This window comes from Callionymus lyra, chromosome 19 (assembly GCF_982586985.1).
Source record: "Callionymus lyra chromosome 19, fCalLyr1.hap1.1, whole genome shotgun sequence".
Lineage (NCBI taxonomy): Eukaryota > Metazoa > Chordata > Actinopteri > Syngnathiformes > Callionymidae > Callionymus > Callionymus lyra.
Genome location: NC_141836.1, coordinates 3,366,412 through 3,386,099, shown reverse-complemented (window position 1 = coordinate 3,386,099; position 19,688 = coordinate 3,366,412). Strand labels below are relative to the sequence as shown.

At 40.3% G+C, this 19,688-nt stretch overlaps 1 protein-coding gene across 5 annotated transcripts in view; it reads right to left on the bottom strand.

The window, feature by feature from the left end:
- Window positions 1-19,688, bottom strand: part of celsr3 (cadherin, EGF LAG seven-pass G-type receptor 3) — a 92,419-nt gene that overhangs the window by 13,851 nt on the left and 58,880 nt on the right. For 4 of the 5 annotated variants that reach the window (XM_087781334.1, XM_087781336.1, XM_087781338.1 and 1 more), the window contains exons 14-24: window positions 15,354-15,495; window positions 14,392-14,512; window positions 13,092-13,275; window positions 11,538-11,639; window positions 11,374-11,468; window positions 11,099-11,308; window positions 5,066-5,261; window positions 2,397-2,814; window positions 2,159-2,326; window positions 624-750; window positions 352-558 (exon numbers count right to left, since the gene is read on the bottom strand). In XM_087781334.1, the coding sequence (XP_087637460.1) occupies window positions 352-558; window positions 624-750; window positions 2,159-2,326; window positions 2,397-2,814; window positions 5,066-5,261; window positions 11,099-11,308; window positions 11,374-11,468; window positions 11,538-11,639; window positions 13,092-13,275; window positions 14,392-14,512; window positions 15,354-15,495 (1,970 nt within the window). The remainder of the gene's footprint in view (window positions 1-351; window positions 559-623; window positions 751-2,158; window positions 2,327-2,396; window positions 2,815-5,065; window positions 5,262-11,098; window positions 11,309-11,373; window positions 11,469-11,537; window positions 11,640-13,091; window positions 13,276-14,391; window positions 14,513-15,353; window positions 15,496-19,688) is intronic. The other variant, XM_087781337.1, reaches the window with a different exon arrangement.

Sequence of the window (19,688 nt, the reverse complement as noted above, 5' to 3'; positions counted from 1 at the left end):
ACACCTTTAAGACATTAATAATAGATAGAATTGTTTTTAAATACTTGTTAAAGACTCACACGACTGTAAAAACACGTGAGAAGCCACTTTAACATTTAAACACACGTTCTACTGTGAGAGTTCATCCAGATGAACGCGAGCAGAAACCAGACGAGCTGAAAACAAAACAACAATCTCTCCGAGGCATCAGCTGCGAGCATCTCGTCCGTCCGAGGAGGACCAGCCTCGCTGCAGGAGAACCACGGCGTCGAGGGAACGGCTTCATTAATTGGATTTCACGCTGAGTGAACACAAACTTCTCGTCCAGATGGAAGACGCTTCATTTAAATCCGACCCGCTGGACGTGTTTACCTGCTGCTCGGTCTGATTGACGCCGATCAGGTACACCAGCTCGGACAGGAACATGGCCGCCGCCGTGTTGCAGTGGATGCTCCTGGTGTTGGACTTCAGGCCCCGGAGGCACGAGAGGACCAGGACGGTGAGAAGAAGCGCCAGCATGGACAGAACCAGAGACGAGTACGTGACCAGAGCCAGAGTCTCCAGGTCTCCCTCCAGCTGCTGCTCACAACACAAGCAAGTGTTGGTGATTCAAGGGTATCCATGACGACGACGACTCCACCAACCTCTCTCTGGGAACTGTCCATCAGAACCCCGAAGGTCCCCAGTCTCTGACACTGGCAGCGGACGTGGGAGGTGTTCCTGTAGACCACCATGCAGTCCCTCACCGTCCAACACCCTCCCAGGTCAGACCTGCACAGAAGAACATCGAGTATTTGTGAGAAACTGAGAGTATTTTCTCACTTTCTTAACTGTTTCAAACACACTGATCACTGAACACTTGTTTGTGTGTGTGTGCATTAGTGTGTGTACATTAGTGTGTGTACATTAGTGTGTCTACATTAGTGTGTCTACATTAGTGTGTCTACATTAGTGTGTGTGCATTAGTGTGTGTACATTAGTGTGTCTACATTAGTGTGTGTACATTAGTGTGTGTACATTAGTGTGTCTACATTAGTGTGTCTACATTAGTGTGTCTACATTAGTGTGTGTACATTAGTGTGTCTACATTAGTGTGTCTACATTAGTGTGTCTACATTAGTGTGGGTACATTAGTGTGTGTACATTAGTGTGTCTACATTAGTGTGTCTACATTAGTGTGTGTACATTAGTGTGTCTACATTAGTGTGTCTACATTAGTGTGTCTACATTAGTGTGTGTACATTAGTGTGTCTACATTAGTGTGTCTACATTAGTGTGGGTACATTAGTGTGTCTACATTAGTGTGTCTACATTAGTGTGTCTACATTAGTGTGTGTACATTAGTGTGTCTACATTAGTGTGTCTACATTAGTGTGTGTACATTAGTGTGTCTACATTAGTGTGTCTACATTAGTGTGTCTACATTAGTGTGTGAACATTAGTGTGTGTACATTAGTGTGTCTACATTAGTGTGTCTACATTAGTGTGTGTGCATTAGTGTGTGTGCATGTGTGTAAGAGTGTGAAAAATAAAGACACATGTTTTTAACTCTGTGGTTAAATAAGCTGACATATTGATACGTAAAATAAAAAAGGCTTTTTTTTGCAGGTATATGAGAAAATATCGATACATTTAAATATTGCAATATTTTTATAAATAATACTGTACAGTAAATAGTCAAATTCAACACTGCTTTGATGATTAACAATTATCGTGCAATTATTCACGGTGGCATTTTAAAAGTTAAAAAAAAGTTTTTTATTCATTTATTTATCCCAAAAATTCCTGCAAAAGTGTGTATTTCTTCTCTTGTGTAATACTACAAATATACTTCAGCGCCCACTGAATACCCTTTGTTTGTCTGGAGATTAAATCTTGTTGACCAGAACCACACACACTCTGCTGTGATTGGTCAAACATGGAGGTTTGTCACCGTGTGTCATTATTCCCTGAAGTCTCCACCTCCAAGGGACTCTTCATATAAACAAAGTGGGGCATGATTACAGCTGGAGGAGTGAAGCCATTATTACGTCATAATGGACTCCCGTAACCTCTCGTTCGCCCAGATTTCAGAGCAACTTTATAAAGTAATGAGTTCAAAACATGGTCATGATGAGAAGTTACTGCATCTCGTCAATACACAAGTTAGTTCAGTGTACTTTCAAGTGTGTGTACTCACTGGCTGCTGTGGTTCCACTGCACACAGAGGGGTTTGCTCCGGTTGGCGGTCTCCAGGAGTTTGAACTCCAGCAGGATGGGCTGGTCCAAGTGTCCCCCCACGAACGTCTGGTTGTTGTAGACGGAGACGCTGACCACCGGGGAGTTCATGACGGGATGTCTGGGGAGTCTGTGGAGGATTCACGGACCATCAGCTTCATCCACACACTTCTTCTTAGAGTCCCTGCTAGAACTCCCACCTGACTCCCCGTCGGTCCGTGTGGTACTTGGGAGGAAGAGCGCCACCTAGGCTGCGGTAGATCAGCATGATGACGAGCGTGAAGGGCTGCTCCGGCATGGCCACGCTCCGCCTCGCCGCCGTGTATTCTCTCGTGTGATTGGCCGTGACGGGAGCGGGCGCCGCGCTCTGAGGAGCTGAGGACGGAAGGTCCAGTGGTTGGTGAACGCTTTCATCGGAGATGATGGTCTTAAGGTACGAACCTTCTTTCTCGGACCGGTCCTTCCAGTGGTGCTGTCTCTGCGGCAGCAGGGCGGCGGGCGGCAGGATCACGTGGGTGTTGGGGTCCCACGCCGTCTGGCCGCGGAACAGCGTGGTGTGATAACGCGGGAAACGCCGTCGCACGTGGGTGTGGTTTTCCACGCGGTCCAGATTCATCACTGGAACACAAATACACACAATCAGTCGTTGTGAGCAACAACATGGTTTCTCTAGGCGAGCTTCAGCTTCATATGTCGAAACAAAAACATCAAAAAACATCAATAAAGTTCTACCTACCTAAAAACCTACCTACCCTATCCTGATACAACAATATTAAACCAATAAAAAATATTATTATTTTGTCAAAACCAGTAGAAATAAATAACAAAAGAAGAAAATATTTGAAAAAACTAAGGAAAAAAAGCTTTTTTTTCCAAAATATTTCTTCAACTTCGCAAAAAATACGATTGAAATGAACAAATAAAGAATGTTTGGATATAGAATTAAACACAAAGGAAGAAACAAACAAACATTTACTTTATACATATACATCATACTTTTAAATGAATGCAAATAAATAAAATAGTTAGTTATTTATCAGACACAGGAGCCGCATGAATACAGTATGAAACACTTGTAAGTGACTTGAAACTCTGAGAAGTAATGAATAGAAATGTGAGCATTAATCTCCGAGGAAGAGTTTCTCCAGCAGGTGACTTGTTTATTGGGTTTGACTCTTGAATACCAGGATTACACTCAATCCTGCAGCTTTTGTTACAGCATTACTGGAGCGAAAGTTGAAACTGGGTCACATGAGAAACAAACTCTGCTGGGATTCTTGTCAATTTCTATCAGTTATGTGTCACCGACGACACAAGTGTGTGTGACTGTGTGTGTGTGTGTGTGTGTGTGTGTGTGTGTGTGTGTATGTGGGTGAACGTGCACAAGATTAGGCTTAAAAACCTCTTAATCACTTTAAAGTCTCTTTGATCATTTTGGATTCAATAAGTCCATATTCTGTTGTGTCAGTCATTTCTGTGTGTGTGTGTTTGTGTGTGTGTGTCTTTGTGTCTCTATGTTTGCATGTGTCTCTATGTGTGTCTCTGTGTTTGTGTGTGTATCACTGTGCTTGTGTTTGTCTCTGTTTGTTTATGTGTGTGTTTGTGTTTGTGTCTCTGTGTCCATTTGTGTGTGTCTCTGTGTTCATGTGTCTGTGTGTGTGCATGTGTGTGTGTGTGTGCTCCTATGTTTTTGTGTGTGTGTGTCTGTGTGTGTGTGTTTGTGTGTGCGCTTCTCTGTGTTTGTGTGTGTCTCTGTGTTCGTGTGTCTCTGTGTGTGCGTGTGTGTTTTTGTGCATGTGTATGTCTCTGTGTGCATGTGTGTGTCTCTGACTCTCTCTCTCTGTGCATGTGTGTGTGCGTGCTCCTATGTGTTTGTGTGTGTCTCAGAGTGTGTGTGTGTGTTCCTCTGTGTTTGTGTGTGTGTATGTCTCTGTGTGCATGTGTGTGTTCAGTGTCTCTCTCTGTGCATGTGTGTGTCTCTGTTTGTTTATGTGTGTGTGTGTTTGTGTTTGTGTCTCTGTGTCCATTTGTGTGTGTCTTTGTGTTTGTGTGTCTCTGTGTTCATGTGTCTCTGTGTGTGCATGTGTGTGTGTGTGTACTCCTATGTTTTTGTGTGTGTGTGTGTTTGTGTGTGTGCGCTTCTCTGTGTTTGTGTGTGTCTCTGTGTTCGTGTGTCTCTGTGTGTGCGTGTGTGTTTTTGTGCATGTGTATGTCTCTGTGTGCATGTGTGTGTGTGTGTGTCTCTGACTCTCTCTCTCTGTGCATGTGTGTGTGCGTGCTCCTATGTGTTTGTGTGTGTCTCAGAGTGTGTGTGTGTGCTCCTCTGTGTTTGTGTGTGTGTGTGTGTATGTCTCTGTGTGCATGTGTGTGTTCGGTGTCTCTCTCTGTGCATGTGTGTGTGCGTGCTCCTATGTGTTTGTGTGTGTCTCAGAGTGTGTGTGTGTGTTCCTCTGTGTTTGTGTGTGTGTGTGTGTATGTCTCTGTGTGCATGTGTGTGTTCGGTGTCTCTCTCTGTGCATGTGTGTGTGCGTGCTCCTATGTGTTTGTGTGTGTCTCAGAGTGTGTGTGTGTGTGTGTCTGTGAGAGTATCTGGCAGCAGTAAATCTAAATGAGATTTGGCCAGCATTACACGAACATGAGCATTACAGTGTTTACACGGGTGTGTGTGTGTGTGAGTGTGTGTGTGTGTGTGTGAGTGTGTGTGAGTGTGTGTGAAATCTAAGTGCTGATGCCAGCCTTCACACTCTGTCACCATCATTTGCATTTGCTGCTGTTGGTCTCTGGCTCCACAACGTCTCATTCTTGCCAATTTCACGGCAGCAGACGAAGCTTTTCAAATTGTGAAGATTAAGATTCAGCGAGAACCCACCGATGTTGGGGGCCACCAGGGCCACCGGGTTCAGGTAGGTCAGCTTCATGTTCCGCGCCAGGTTCTGGGTGTACTGCTCCAGCAGGTCCGCCAGTTCGGCCGGACCCCCCGGGAGGTGGTTCTGACTCTGAGCCAGGGCCCGCCACAGCCCGGTGGTCCCCGGACCCAGCAGTACGCTGCAGCCCCGCACGATGTTCTGCAAAGATCAGAGCTCGGTGAGGAGGGATGTCACTTCCTGTCGCCACAATGTCACACAAAATTGGGAACAATAGCGTCATTGTGAAAAAGATGAAGCAACAATGCTAGTTATGAGGAACAAAAGATCTCGAGAGGAAGATCTTCTTTCATCCGTCGGCTTTAAAACCGTTGTTTGGGAAACAAATCAAGCAAATCCACTCTTTCTCTGCTGCTCATTCAAACCATGCTGTAGAAAAATACAGTCATTCTTCGTCGCACAAACGCCACACAATTACTGAGGCCGTGTCTCGCGGACCACTGAGGAGGAACTCCTGCAGGGATGAAAGAAGGAACGCAGGATGGAGAAGAAAAAAAAAGTATCTGTTGTTCTGTGAATGTTTTGGATTCAAATTGGAAAATCTTTAATCACATTTTCTCAGGACACAAAAGTGATTAAACGGAGATAAAAAATACAGAATTCAACAAGTTTTCATGTCTCGTTGAAATGAGGAAGACTTGAGATGACATGACGGAGGTGAAGAGAAGAGAGGAGAAGAGAATAGAGGAGAAGAGAGGAGAAGAGAATAGAGGAAAAGAGAGGAGAAGAGAATAGAGGAGAAGAGAGGAGAGGGATGAGAGAAGAGAAGAGAGAGGAGAAGAGAGGAGAGAAGAGAGAGGAGAAGAGAATAGAGGAGAAGAGAGGAGAAGAGAGGAGAGGGATGAGAGAAGAGAAGAGAGAGGAGATGAGAGAAGAGAGAATAGAGGAGAAGAGAGGAGAGGGATGAGAGAAGAGAAGAGAGAGGAGATGAGAGAAGAGAGAAGAGAGGAGAAGAGAATAGAGGAAAAGAGAGGAGAAGAGAATAGAGGAGAAGAGAGGAGAGGGATGAGAGAAGAGAAGAGAGAGGAGATGAGAGAAGAGAGAATAGAGGAGAAGAGAGGAGAAGAGAATAGAGGAGAAGAGAGGAGAAGAGAGGAGAAGAGAATAGAGGAAAAGAGAGGAGAAGAGAATAGAGGAGAAGAGAGGAGAAGAGAGGGATGAAACGACAGACGAGGGAATGATGGTGAAGCTCAGAACACAAACATCCGACACACTTGTTCTTAAACTAGTTTATATCTCATTATAGATAGTGAGGTGAACCTCTTTAAACGTACCTCCCCCAAGGAGGTCATGTTTATCTTTTTGTCTGAGACCAGTTTAATTAAACGCTCAAATGGAATTCAGTGATATTTTAGGGAAAAAGTGTGTATTTCTTAATCACCATCTGGATCCATGGATGCCTTGAAGGCGTGTAACTCTAGGTGGTGCAGAGTTGGCTCCTGTGTTTATGGGCGACTTATGTGTGAGTGTGTTGTGTGTGTTGTGTGAGTGTGTGTTGTGTTGTGTTGTTACCGTCCATGAAGCCCATTGCTATTTAAAAAACAAATAAACTAAAATGTACATTTTTAATTACAATTAACAAGCAGAGATTTACAGCTTTTGTTTATTTTTCTGTTGTATTTCAACTTCTGGCCTCTAGATGGCAGCAATCCCGGTGATGACTGAGGACGAGGGGATACAGTTGACTTCAGCAGTTTCTAAAGTCACTTTGATATATTTCGATGCATAAGTTTCGTATCAAATTGTATCGTTAAGTGTATCGTTGAGCGTATTGTTTAGTGTATCGTTGAGTGTATTGTTGAGCGTATCATTGAGCGTATCGTTGAGCGTATCGTTGAGTGTATTGTTGAGCGTATCGTTAAGTGTATTGTTGAGCGTATTGTTAAGTGTATTGTTGAGCGTATTGTTGAGTGTATTGTTGAGTGTATCATTGAGTGTATTGTTGAGCGTATCGTTGAGTGTATTGTTGAGGGTATCGTTAAGTGTATTGTTGAGCGTATTGTTGAGTGTATTGTTGAGTGTATCATTGAGTGTATTGTTGAGTGTATCGTTAAGTGTATTGTTGAGCGTATCGTTAAGTTTATTGTTGAGCGTATTGTTGAGTGTATTGTTGAGTGTATTGTTGAGTGTATCATTGAGTGTATTGTTGAGTGTATCGTTGAGTGTATTGTTGAGAGTATCATTGAGTGTATTGTTGAGCGTATCGTTGAGTGTATTGTTGAGCGTATCGTTAAGTGTATTGTTGAGCGTATTGTTGAGTGTATTGTTGAGTGTATCATTGAGTGTATTGTTGAGTGTATCGTTAAGTGTATCGTTGAGTGTACCGTTTAGTGTATCGTTGAGTCTATCATTGAGTGTATCGTTAAGTGTATCGTTGAGTGTACCGTTTAGTGTATCGTTGAGCGTATCGTTGAGTGTATCATTGAGTGTATCGTTTCGTATTGAAAAACGAGTTATTAAGTTGTGTTTCATTGTGTTATAACTTTTGTGTTGTTTTGTGGTAAAATGAGTGTTTTCTCAAGACATTTACATCAGTATTTGCCCGAAGAAAGCTTCAGTTTAACATCATCTACGTCACTAAGATGGAGGACGTTGAGGGTGGAAAGTGTGCATCGATCCACACTCAAGTTTCTGCTCACTGCTCACTACATTCTCGCACACTGATCATCAGGACGCACTCAAAATATGAAGTGTAAGTGCACAAGTGATTTGTTACACACCCCTGGTGTTCTAATGGTTGTTTACTGAGGTCGTTAAGTGAAACGCCGGAGGAAACATTTTCATTTCACCGCAGGAGGCTTTTAAAGTGTAGCCATGGCAACTAGTGTTTATTGATCATGTGAGCAGCTCCACCGAGAGACGCTCGTGTCGCCATGTTGGAGCGACTCACAGTCCTTTGTGTTCAATTATTATTATTATTAAACCAGGATCTGATGCAGTCCCGCTCATCACCAGCAGGTGGAAACTTGTAGGAGGGAATTGAACAATGATTGAGGCAGTGATTAAACGACACAATCAATCCATCCTTTTCTGTCCTAATTATAGAGAAACGTTTATTTTCATCTAAAAAGATAAAATGGAAGCTTGTTGTGTAAATGTTTCATGGGTTCAGTCCACGTGTTCAACAGAACTGAGACACTGATGGCCACGCCCACCTCACTTATGGTGCCAACAGAACAGTGAACTCCCATGATGCCTTTTCTACACACTGCTTTGTGTAGGACGGCTGATTGGTCGATACAATACTGTATTTATGTTTCTTTGTTGCTGTGACAAAAGTGATGGTCATCTGTGATTGGTTGACTGGGCGGCAAAGCATCATGGGAGCAAGTTGTTACGCAGGGAAGACACGTGTACGTAGAGAATTAATTAATTTGATTTATTTTGTATATTTATTTATTTTGTATAGTTATTTAATTATGAAACATGTATTTATGTATTCTTATATTTATTTAACAATGAAATATGTATTTTGTATATTTATTTAATTATGAAATATGTATTTAATTATTTGTATAGTTATTGAAATATGAAATATTTATTTATTATATATATTTATTTAATTATGAAATATCTATTTATTTATTTGTTTATTTATTTAACTAGGAAATATGTATTTATTTATTTTGTATGGTTATTCAAATATGAAATATTTATTTATTATATATATTTATTTAATTATGAAATATATATTTATTTATTTGTTTATTTATTTAACTATGTAATATGTTAATTTTTTTGCATATATATTTAATTACACATTATTTAATTATGTTACGCGGGAAGACGCAAAGGTACCTCGTTAAAGTGAGCGTCATATGTGATTGGTTGGCTGGGCGGCAAAGCATGATGGGAACAGGTTGACACGCAGGAAGACACATGTACCTCGTTAAAGTGAGCGACATATGTGATTGGTTGGCTGGGCGGCAAAGCATGATGGGAACAGGTTGACACGCAGGAAGACACATGTACCTCGTTAAAGTGAGCGACATATGTGATTGGTTGGCTGGGCGGCAAAGCATGATGGGAACAGGTTGACACGCAGGAAGACGCATGTACCTCGTTAAAGTGAGCGTCATATGTGATTGGTTGGCTGGGCGGCAAAGCATGATGGGAACAGGTTGACACGCAGGAAGACACATGTACCTCGTTAAAGTGAGCGTCATATGTGATTGGTTGGCTGGGCGGCAAAGCATGATGGGAACAGGTTGACACGCAGGAAGACGCATGTACCTCGTTAAAGTGAGCGTCATATGTGATTGGTTGGCTGGGCGGCAAAGCATGATGGGAACAGGTTGACACGCAGGAAGACACATGTACCTCGTTAAAGTGAGCGTCATATGTGATTGGTTGGCTGGGCGGCAAAGCATGATGGGAGCAGGTTGACACGCAGGAAGACACATGTACCTCGTTAAAGTGAGCGTCATATGTGATTGGTTGGCTGGGCGGCAAAGCATGATGGGAACAGGTTGACACGCAGGAAGACACATGTACCTCGTTAAAGTGAGCGACATATGTGATTGGTTGGCTGGGCGGCAAAGCATGATGGGAACAGGTTGACACGCAGGAAGACGCATGTACCTCGTTAAAGTGAGCGTCATATGTGATTGGTTGGCTGGGCGGCAAAGCATGATGGGAACAGGTTGACACGCAGGAAGACACATGTACCTCGTTAAAGTGAGCGTCATATGTGATTGGTTGGCTGGGCGGCAAAGCATGATGGGAACAGGTTGACACGCAGGAAGACACATGTACCTCGTTAAAGTGAGCGTCATATGTGATTGGTTGGCTGGGCGGCAAAGCATGATGGGAACAGGTTGACACGCAGGAAGACACATGTACCTCGTTAAAGTGAGCGTCATATGTGATTGGTTGGCTGGGCGGCAAAGCATGATGGGAACAGGTTGACACGCAGGAAGACGCATGTACCTCGTTAAAGTGAGCGTCATATGTGATTGGTTGGCTGGGCGGCAAAGCATGATGGGAACAGGTTGACACGCAGGAAGACACATGTACCTCGTTAAAGTGAGCGTCATATGTGATTGGTTGGCTGATTGGTCGATACAATACTGTATTTATGTTTCTTTGTTGCTGTGACAAAAGTGATGGTCATCTGTGATTGGTTGACTGGGCGGCAAAGCATCATGGGAGCAAGTTGTTACGCAGGGAAGACACGTGTACGTAGAGAATTAATTAATTTGATTTATTTTGTATATTTATTTATTTTGTATAGTTATTTAATTATGAAACATGTATTTATGTATTCTTATATTTATTTAACAATGAAATATGTATATATGTATTTTGTATATTTATTTAATTATGAAATATGTATTTAATTATTTGTATAGTTATTGAAATATGAAATATTTATTTATTATATATATTTATTTAATTATGAAATATCTATTTATTTATTTGTTTATTTATTTAACTAGGAAATATGTATTTATTTATTTTGTATGGTTATTCAAATATGAAATATTTATTTATTATATATATTTATTTAATTATGAAATATATATTTATTTATTTGTTTATTTATTTAACTATGTAATATGTTAATTTTTTTGCATATATATTTAATTACACATTATTTAATTATGTTACGCGGGAAGACGCAAAGGTACCTCGTTAAAGTGAGCGTCATATGTGATTGGTTGGCTGGGCGGCAAAGCATGATGGGAACAGGTTGACACGCAGGAAGACGCATGTACCTCGTTAAAGTGAGCGTCATACGTGATTGGTTGGCTGGGCGGCAAAGCATGATGGGAGCAGGTTGACACGCAGGAAGACACATGTACCTCGTTAAAGTGAGCGTCATATGTGATTGGTTGGCTGGGCGGCAAAGCATGATGGGAACAGGTTGACACGCAGGAAGACGCATGTACCTCGTTTAAGTGAGCGTCATATGTGATTGGTTGGCTGGGCGGCAAAGCATGATGGGAACAGGTTGACACGCAGGAAGACGCATGTACCTCGTTAAAGTGAGCGTCCTGCGTGGCCGTGAGCCCGAAGCCGCTCTGCTGCGCCTCGAAGGTCAGGAGTCGAGACAGGAGGCGCTCGGCGATCTGCAGGTCGTTGCCGTAGAGACGGGCGGTGGACTCGGTCACGTCCCGCAGCTGGTGAGCCAGTTTCTTCTCCGCGATGGTGTTGAGCTCCGTCTCGTTGCGGTCCAGAGAGTCCAGCTGGACGAGAAGACGGTTGAGCTGAAGGTGTTGAAGGAAAAAAAGGTCTGTAGTTTGAAACTCACGGCAGAGTTGAGCTCCACGAACGGAGGAGACGTGCAGTTGTACAAGTCCGGCTCCATCCAGCCTCGCTCCACGTCGCAGTGTCTGATGGCGGCGCCTGCAGGAACAAAGAACTTCTTTAGTGACAGAGAAACATCTTAAGATGCATCTCTGGGACGACACCGACCCACGGAGCCTTTAGGACACGACACGGCTGCAGGAAGGTTGAACTTGGTCCGAGGCCACCAGATCCCCTGAGTGACGGTCTTAGGACATCCATCATAAATGACTGGCAGGAGAAGAAGAAGGATTACGTTCATATTAGCTTGTTAACAAACACACACACACACACACACACACACACACACACACACACACACACACACACACACACACACACACACACACACACTTACTGATCACAACAGAAGATTAAACCTATTTATTATTGAGTTCACATATTAAAAATGAACAAAAGAATATTCAATAGAAAAAACAATAGAAAAAATAGGAAAATAATAATTATTTGTATAATGTATTATATTTATTTATTTTATTTTATATTAATTTTTGTTTATTTAATTATTCACACTAACTACAACATATGCAACATATTTTTAATGTAAACAATTTATCCATCAATATAATAATTTATCCTTTACTTTTTATATTTTGTTTATAATTAATTGAATTATTTTTAAATTGTATTTAATTTTGAAACATGTATTTATTTAGTTTGTTTATTTCTTTAATTATAAAATATGTATTTATTTATTTTGTGTATTTATTTATTAAATATTTATTTATTTATTTTGTATATTTTTAAATTATTAAACATGTATTCATTTATTTTGTCTATTTATTTAATTATGAAACATGTATTTATTTATTGTATTTAATTATAAAATATGTATTAATTTATTTTGTGTATTTTTTTTAAAATCATGAAATATTTTTTATTTTTATTTCGTATATCTATTAAACTATGAAATATGTATTTATTTAATTTGTATATTTATTTAATATTTAATAGTTTTTATTTTGTATATTTATTTACTTAAATAAATCTAAAATATTAATAAATATTTCATAACTATAACTATGAAATATTTAGTATATTTATTTATGAAATATGTATTTATTTATTTTGTATATTTATTAAATAATGAAATATGTATTTATTTATGTTGTATATTTATTAAATAATGAAACATGTATTTATTGTATTTATTTATTTAATTATAAAATATGTATTAATTTATTTTGTGTATTTTTTTTAAAATCATGAAATATTTTTTATTTTTATTTCGTATATCTATTAAACTATGAAATATGTATTTATTTAATTTGTATATTTATTTAATATTTAATAGTTTTTATTTTGTATATTTATTTACTTAAATAAATCTAAAATATTAATAAATATTCCATAACTATAACTATGAAATATTTAGTATATTTATTTATGAAATATGTATTTATTTATTTTGTATATTTATTAAATAATGAAACATGTATTTATTTATTTTGTATGTTTATTCTTCCTTTGCCATGTCATTTTGAAACAGATGCTGTCAGTAATGACTGAGTTGAATCAAGTATTTCACCATCTCTCTCTATAGTGATAATAAATCAAACTACGTTAAATATATGAACAACAATAAACATTGCTACACATATAAGTACAGAAGTGATATCATGTGAAAGTATTCAAGAGTATCATAGTGTTCCACAAACACACCTTCACAGCCTGCGTTGGTGACCTCAGCGAAGGGGTTGTCACAAGTGTTGCACTGTCGCCCGATGACCCCGGGTCGGCACTGGCACTGACCCGACTCGGGGTCGCAGGAGCGCGAGAAGGAGCCGACGGGGTAACAGTCGCAGGGCGTGCAGCTGTCGGAGCCTCTGGGCTGGTAGTGGAACTCCTGAGAACACCAGACCACAAGAACATTCAAGGACGTTGTCTTGAGCTGCTCTGCGGTCGCCATGGCAACATTCAATACAAAAAGGGTGGTTTTGTTGAGACACACGTTCATCAGTGTTGACACAATAGAAGGATCTTCGGTGGCCTTGACTCGAGGGAGGAGAACCTTGAGTCGACAACAGGCGTCACTATTCAGATCTACTGTAAAGAAAGGATGTAAAGATGAGTGTGATCTACACACGTATGTGGAATTAAACATGTTCCCTGGATTCTTTGATGTGCAAAGATGATCTCAGTAAGATAAATAAAAATCTACTTTTCTGATAATTATACAAGGAGACCAAATATTATCATTTAAAATGTGAATTATTAATGGTACTGATCATATATTTTTATTGTTTTTATTCTCATTTTATTTATCCTTCACTTTTCACATATGTATTCTTTCATATTTATTTTTATTATGATACATGTATGTATTCTTTTTATATTTATTTAGGAAATATGTCATTTTTTTAATGTTGTATATTTATTGAATTAGGAAATATGTATTTACTATCCATATACAGAGTGAGATGTTGTGTTCAGCACCATGGACAGAGTGCGGTGTTGTGTTCAGCACCATGGACAGAGTGCGGTGTTGTGTTCAGCACCATGGACAGAGTGATGTGTTGTGTTGTGTTCAGCACCATGGACAGAGTGATGTGTTGTGTTCAGCACCATGGACAGAGTGATGTGTTGTGTTCAGCACCATGGACAGAGTGATGTGTTGGGTTCAGCACCATGGATAGAGTGCGGTGTTGTGTTCAGCACCATGGACAGAGTGATCTGTTGTGTTCAGCACCATGAACTGAGTGAGGTGTTGTGTTCAGCACCATGGACAGAGTGATGTGTTGTGTTCAGCACCATGGACAGAGTGAGGTGTTGTGTTCAGCACCATGGACATAGTGATGTGTTGGGTTCAGCACCATGGACAGTGCTTTTGTTCATTCCTTCTCTCTTTAAATGAAACTTTGACAGAATGATCCACTTTTGTTGATCAGTTACTTGTGTTTACAAGATACTTTGTACGAGGCTTCAGTCGTCGTTTGTTGAAGTGTCCACAGAGGAGACGAACCTTGCAGTAACATTCTCCGCTGGTCTTGTTGCAGTCGGGGTCGAAGCCTTTGTTGGTGTCGCAGTGACACGGACCGCACGTCGGGGACCCCCACCAGCCCCTCGGACACTGCTGGTCGATCCTGCCAGAAGCAAAGTGAAGATCGGATTAAATGAAGGTAAAAATGTTTTACTTCAGAAGTTTTAGTCATATTTTGATCGTCAATCAATGATGATTTTTATCACTAAATCAAACTAGACAAATGGAAATTCAAGTGGAAACTGGGGTCCAACAATCATATATTCATGTTCTATAATTCCTGCCACGGTTGGTTGATCAGAATCAATGTTTATTTAAAAAATGTCACCTAGATGACAGATGTCAATCAACATTCAACAATGATGCGTTTGGTGAAAGACAAACAAACATCATTAAGACAATTGTGACTAAGAGTTGAACCTTTTATATTTTCACTAACTATTATGATTCCATGATGTTATCACAGGCGAGAGAAACATCTACCAAAGTAGTTTGTATTTTTAATATAAGCTGAATTTAGGATAAAATAATTGACAATAATTATGATCACAGTCTGAAATGATCTCCTTCGACACCGACGTCATAAAAGTTCTGTCGGGATCAAATAAAAATGGCCGACACGGATCAAAGACGAGCGACTCGTCCCGAGATTGTCGTGGCGGGAGACGGAAAAGTTCACACCAGGGTCTTGCTGGTTCACTCCGATAACCTCGTGTGTGTGTGTGTGAGTGTGTGTGTGTGTGTGTGTGTGTGTCAGTGTGTTAAGTCTTCACTCATCCCACAGTGGATTACATGGACGAGCAGAGATACGGGACAACAAGGCAGAACTTAAGCTTTCAACACAAACACACACACATAAGCTGAACATCAAAGAGTGCTGCGGGACCTCGTGCCGGGTTAATTCATGTGTGTGTGTGTGTGTGTGTGTGTGTGGGTGTGTATACCTGTGTTGGCAGTACTGCCCGTAGTTGTTGTCGCCGCAGTCGCAGATGTATCCGTGAGACGAGCTGGGCTTCCTGTGGCACTTGGCCTCGTTCTCGCAGGGGTTGAGATGACAGGCGTCCGAGCAGCTCCTCCCGTAGAAACCTGCAGGAACACCGAGGTTTGAGCGAAGTTTGAGTTCCAGCTTCTTCTAATCGTCGGCTTGTTTCTCCGGACGACACAAAACGCTGACACGGTTCTCGTGCCGCTCGTCTGTCGATACACACCCGGAGATCAAACCCTGCTAATGAGTGGAGCCGAGCGCTTCCTGTCGTCTTCGGGGTGCGTTTAGCTCGTTTAGGGAGGGTCTCCTGTCGTGACCTACTTCCTAAACGCCTGAGCTGAGAGTTTCTCACTAATTGATACCTTTTTAAACGCTCGGAGATAAGAGTGTCGGAGTAAACGGTGCAGGAAATGATTTTAGATGCATTTTCATCATTAATCTCGTTTGATTCACTTTTCCTCAAAAGCTATACAATTTTTTTTACAAGATTCTTTCAAAGAAATCTAAAGCATTCATTTATTTGGCATTCGTGGTTTTATTATGGATTTAAAGTTAGATAAAGTCCACGTGGTTTGGAAGAGAAGGTTGTAAAGCTGATATTTTAAATAAAATTTAAAGAAAACAATTCAACAATAAGTCTAAATAGAAGCTAATTTAAGCATAAAACATATTTGTGGCTTTTCTCTCAGAATTTTAATCAGAAAATATTTTCAATTGTTGGTTGAACTTGAACAATATTGAGTAGGTTTTCTTGTGCTTTAAATTAAGGTGGTTGTGTTTGACTGTGTTTTAGTGTAAAAAATGTGATTTCTCTTTGCACTGTCATACATGAAGTCATGTATCTGTGTGTCCTTGTATCTGTGTGTCCTTGTATCTGTGTATCTGTGTGTCCTTGTATCTGTGTATCTGTGTATCTGTGTGTCCTTGTATCTGTGTATCTGTGTGTCCTTGTATCTGTGTATCTGTGTATCTGTGTGTCCTTGTATCTGTGTGTCCTTGTATCTGTGTATCTGTGTGTCCTTGTATCTGTGTATCTGTGTGTCCTTGTATCTGTGTGTCCTTGTATCTGTGTATCTGTGTGTCCTTGTATCTGTGTATCTGTGTGTCCTTGTATCCGTGTGTCCTTGTATCTGTGTATCTGTGTGTCCTTGTATCTGTGTGTCCTTGTATCTGTGTATCTGTGTATCTGTGTGTCCTTGTATCTGTGTGTCCTTGTATCTGTGTATCTGTGTGTCCTTGTATCTGTGTGTCCTTGTATCCATGTATCTGTGTGTCCTTGTATCTGTGTATCTGTGTGTCCTTGTATCTGTGTATCTGTGTGTCCTTGTATCCGTGTATCTGTGTGTCCTTGTATCCGTGTATCTGTGTGTCCTTGTATCCGTGTATCTGTGTGTCCTTGTATCCGTGTATCTGTGTGTCCTTGTATCTGTGTATCTGTGTATCTGTGTGTCCTTGTATCTGTGTGTCCTTGTATCTGTGTGTCCTTGTATCTGTGTATCTGTGTGTCCTTGTATCTGTGTGTCCTTGTATCTGTGTATCTGTGTGTCCTTGTATCTGTGTATCTGTGTGTCCTTGTATCTGTGTGTCCTTGTATCTGTGTGTCCTTGTATCTGTGTGTCCTTGTATCTGTGTATCTGTGTGTCCTTGTATCTGTGTGTCCTTGTATCTGTGTATCTGTGTGTCCTTGTATCTGTGTATCTGTGTGTCCTTGTATCCGTGTGTCCTTGTATCTGTGTATCTGTGTGTCCTTGTATCTGTGTGTCCTTGTATCTGTGTATCTGTGTATCTGTGTGTCCTTGTATCTGTGTGTCCTTGTATCTGTGTATCTGTGTGTCCTTGTATCTGTGTGTCCTTGTATCCATGTATCTGTGTGTCCTTGTATCTGTGTATCTGTGTGTCCTTGTATCTGTGTATCTGTGTGTCCTTGTATCCGTGTATCTGTGTGTCCTTGTATCCGTGTATCTGTGTGTCCTTGTATCCGTGTATCTGTGTGTCCTTGTATCCGTGTATCTGTGTGTCCTTGTATCTGTGTATCTGTGTGTCCTTGTATCCGTGTATCTGTGTGTCCTTGTATCTGCGTATCTGTGTGTCCTTGTATCTGTGTGTCCTTGTATCCGTGTATCTGTGTGTCCTTGTATCTGTGTGTCCTTGTATCTGTGTGTCCTTATATCTGTGTATCTGTATATCTGTGTGTCCTTGTATCTGTGTATCTGTGTGTCCTTGTATCTGTGTATCTGTATATCTGTGTGTCCTTGTATTTGTGTGTCTGTGTATCTGTGTATCTGTATATCTGTGTGTCCTTGTATTTGTGTGTCTGTGTATCTATGTGTCCTTGTATTTGTGTGTCTGTGTATCTGTGTGTCCTTGTATTTGTGTGTCTGTGTATCTGTGTGTCCTTGTATCTGTGTGTCCTTGTATCTGTGTGTCCTTGTATCTTTGTGTCCGTGTATCTGTGTGTCCTTGTATTTGTGTGTCTGTGTATCTGTGCGTCCTTGTATTTGTGTATCTGTGTGTCCTTGTATCTGTGTATATGTGTATCTGTGTGTCCTTGTATCTGTGTATCTGTATATCTGTGTGTCCTTGTATTTGTGTCACTGTGTGTCCTTGTATCTGTGTATATGTGTATCTGTGTGTCCTTGTATTTGTGTGTCTGTGTATCTGTGCGTCCTTGTATTTGTGTATCTGTGTGTCCTTGTATCTGTGTATATGTGTATCTGTGTATCTGTGTATCTGTGTCCTTGTATCTGTGTGTCTGTGCATCTGTGTGTCCTTGTATCTGTGTATCTGTGTGTCCTTGTATCTGTGTGTCCTTGTATCTGTGTATCTGTGTGTCCTTGTATCTGTGTGTCTGTGTGTCCTTGTATCTGTGTATCTGTGTGTCCTTGTATCTGTGTGTCCTTGTATCTGTGTTTCTGTGTATCTGTGTGTCTGTGTATCTATGTGTCTGTGTATCTATGTGTCTGTGTATCTATGTATCTGTGTATCTATGTGTCTGTGTATCTATATGTCTGTGTATCTATGTGTCTGTGTATCTATATGTCTGTGTATCTAAATGTCTGTGTATCTATATGTCTGTGTATCTAAATGTCTGTGTATCTGTGTGTCTGTGTATCTATATGTCTGTGTATCTAAATGTCTGTGTATCTGTGTGTCTGTGTATCTATATGTCTGTGTATCTAAATGTCTGTGTATCTATATGTCTGTGTATCTATATGTCTGTGTATCTAAATGTCTGTGTATCTGTGTGTCTGTGTATCTATATGTCTGTGTATCTAAATGTCTGTGTATCTAAATGTCTGTGTATCTATATGTCTGTGTATCTAAATGTCTGTGTATCTATATGTCTGTGTATCTATATGTCTGTGTATCTAAATGTCTGTGTATCTGTGTGTCTGTGTATCTATATGTCTGTGTATCTATATGTCTGTGTATCTAAATGTCTGTGTATCTGTGTGTCTGTGTATCTGTGTGTCTGTGTATCTATATGTCTGTGTATCTAAATGTCTGTGTATCTATATGTCTGTGTATCTAAATGTCTGTGTATCTGTGTGTCTGTGTATCTATGTGTCTGTGTATCTAAATGTCTGTGTATCTATGTGTCTGTGTATCTATATGTCTGTGTATCTATGCGTCTGTGTAACTATGTGTCTGTGTATCTATATGTCTGTGTATCTATGCGTCTGTGTAACTATGTGTCTGTGTATCTATATGTCTGTGTATCTATGCGTCTGTGTAACTATGTGTCTGTGTATCTATGTGTCTGTGTATCTATGTGTCTGTGTATCTATATGTCTGTGTATCTATGCGTCTGTGTAACTATGTGTCTGTGTATCTATATGTCTGTGTATCTATGTGTCTGTGTATCTATATGTCTGTGTATCTATGCGTCTGTGTAACTATGTGTCTGTGTATCTATATGTCTGTGTATCTATGCGTCTGTGTAACTATGTGTCTGTGTATCTATATGTCTGTGTATCTATGTGTCTGTGTATCTATATGTCTGTGTATCTATGCGTCTGTGTAACTATGTGTCTGTGTATCTATATGTCTGTGTATCTATGCGTCTGTGTAACTATGTGTCTGTGTATCTATATGTCTGTGTATCTATGTGTCTGTGTATCTATATGTCTGTGTATCTATGCGTCTGTGTAACTATGTGTCTGTGTATCTATATGTCTGTGTATCTATGCGTCTGTGTAACTATGTGTCTGTGTATCTATATGTCTGTGTATCTATATGTCTGTGTATCTATGCGTCTGTGTAACTATGTGTCTGTGTATCTATATGTCTGTGT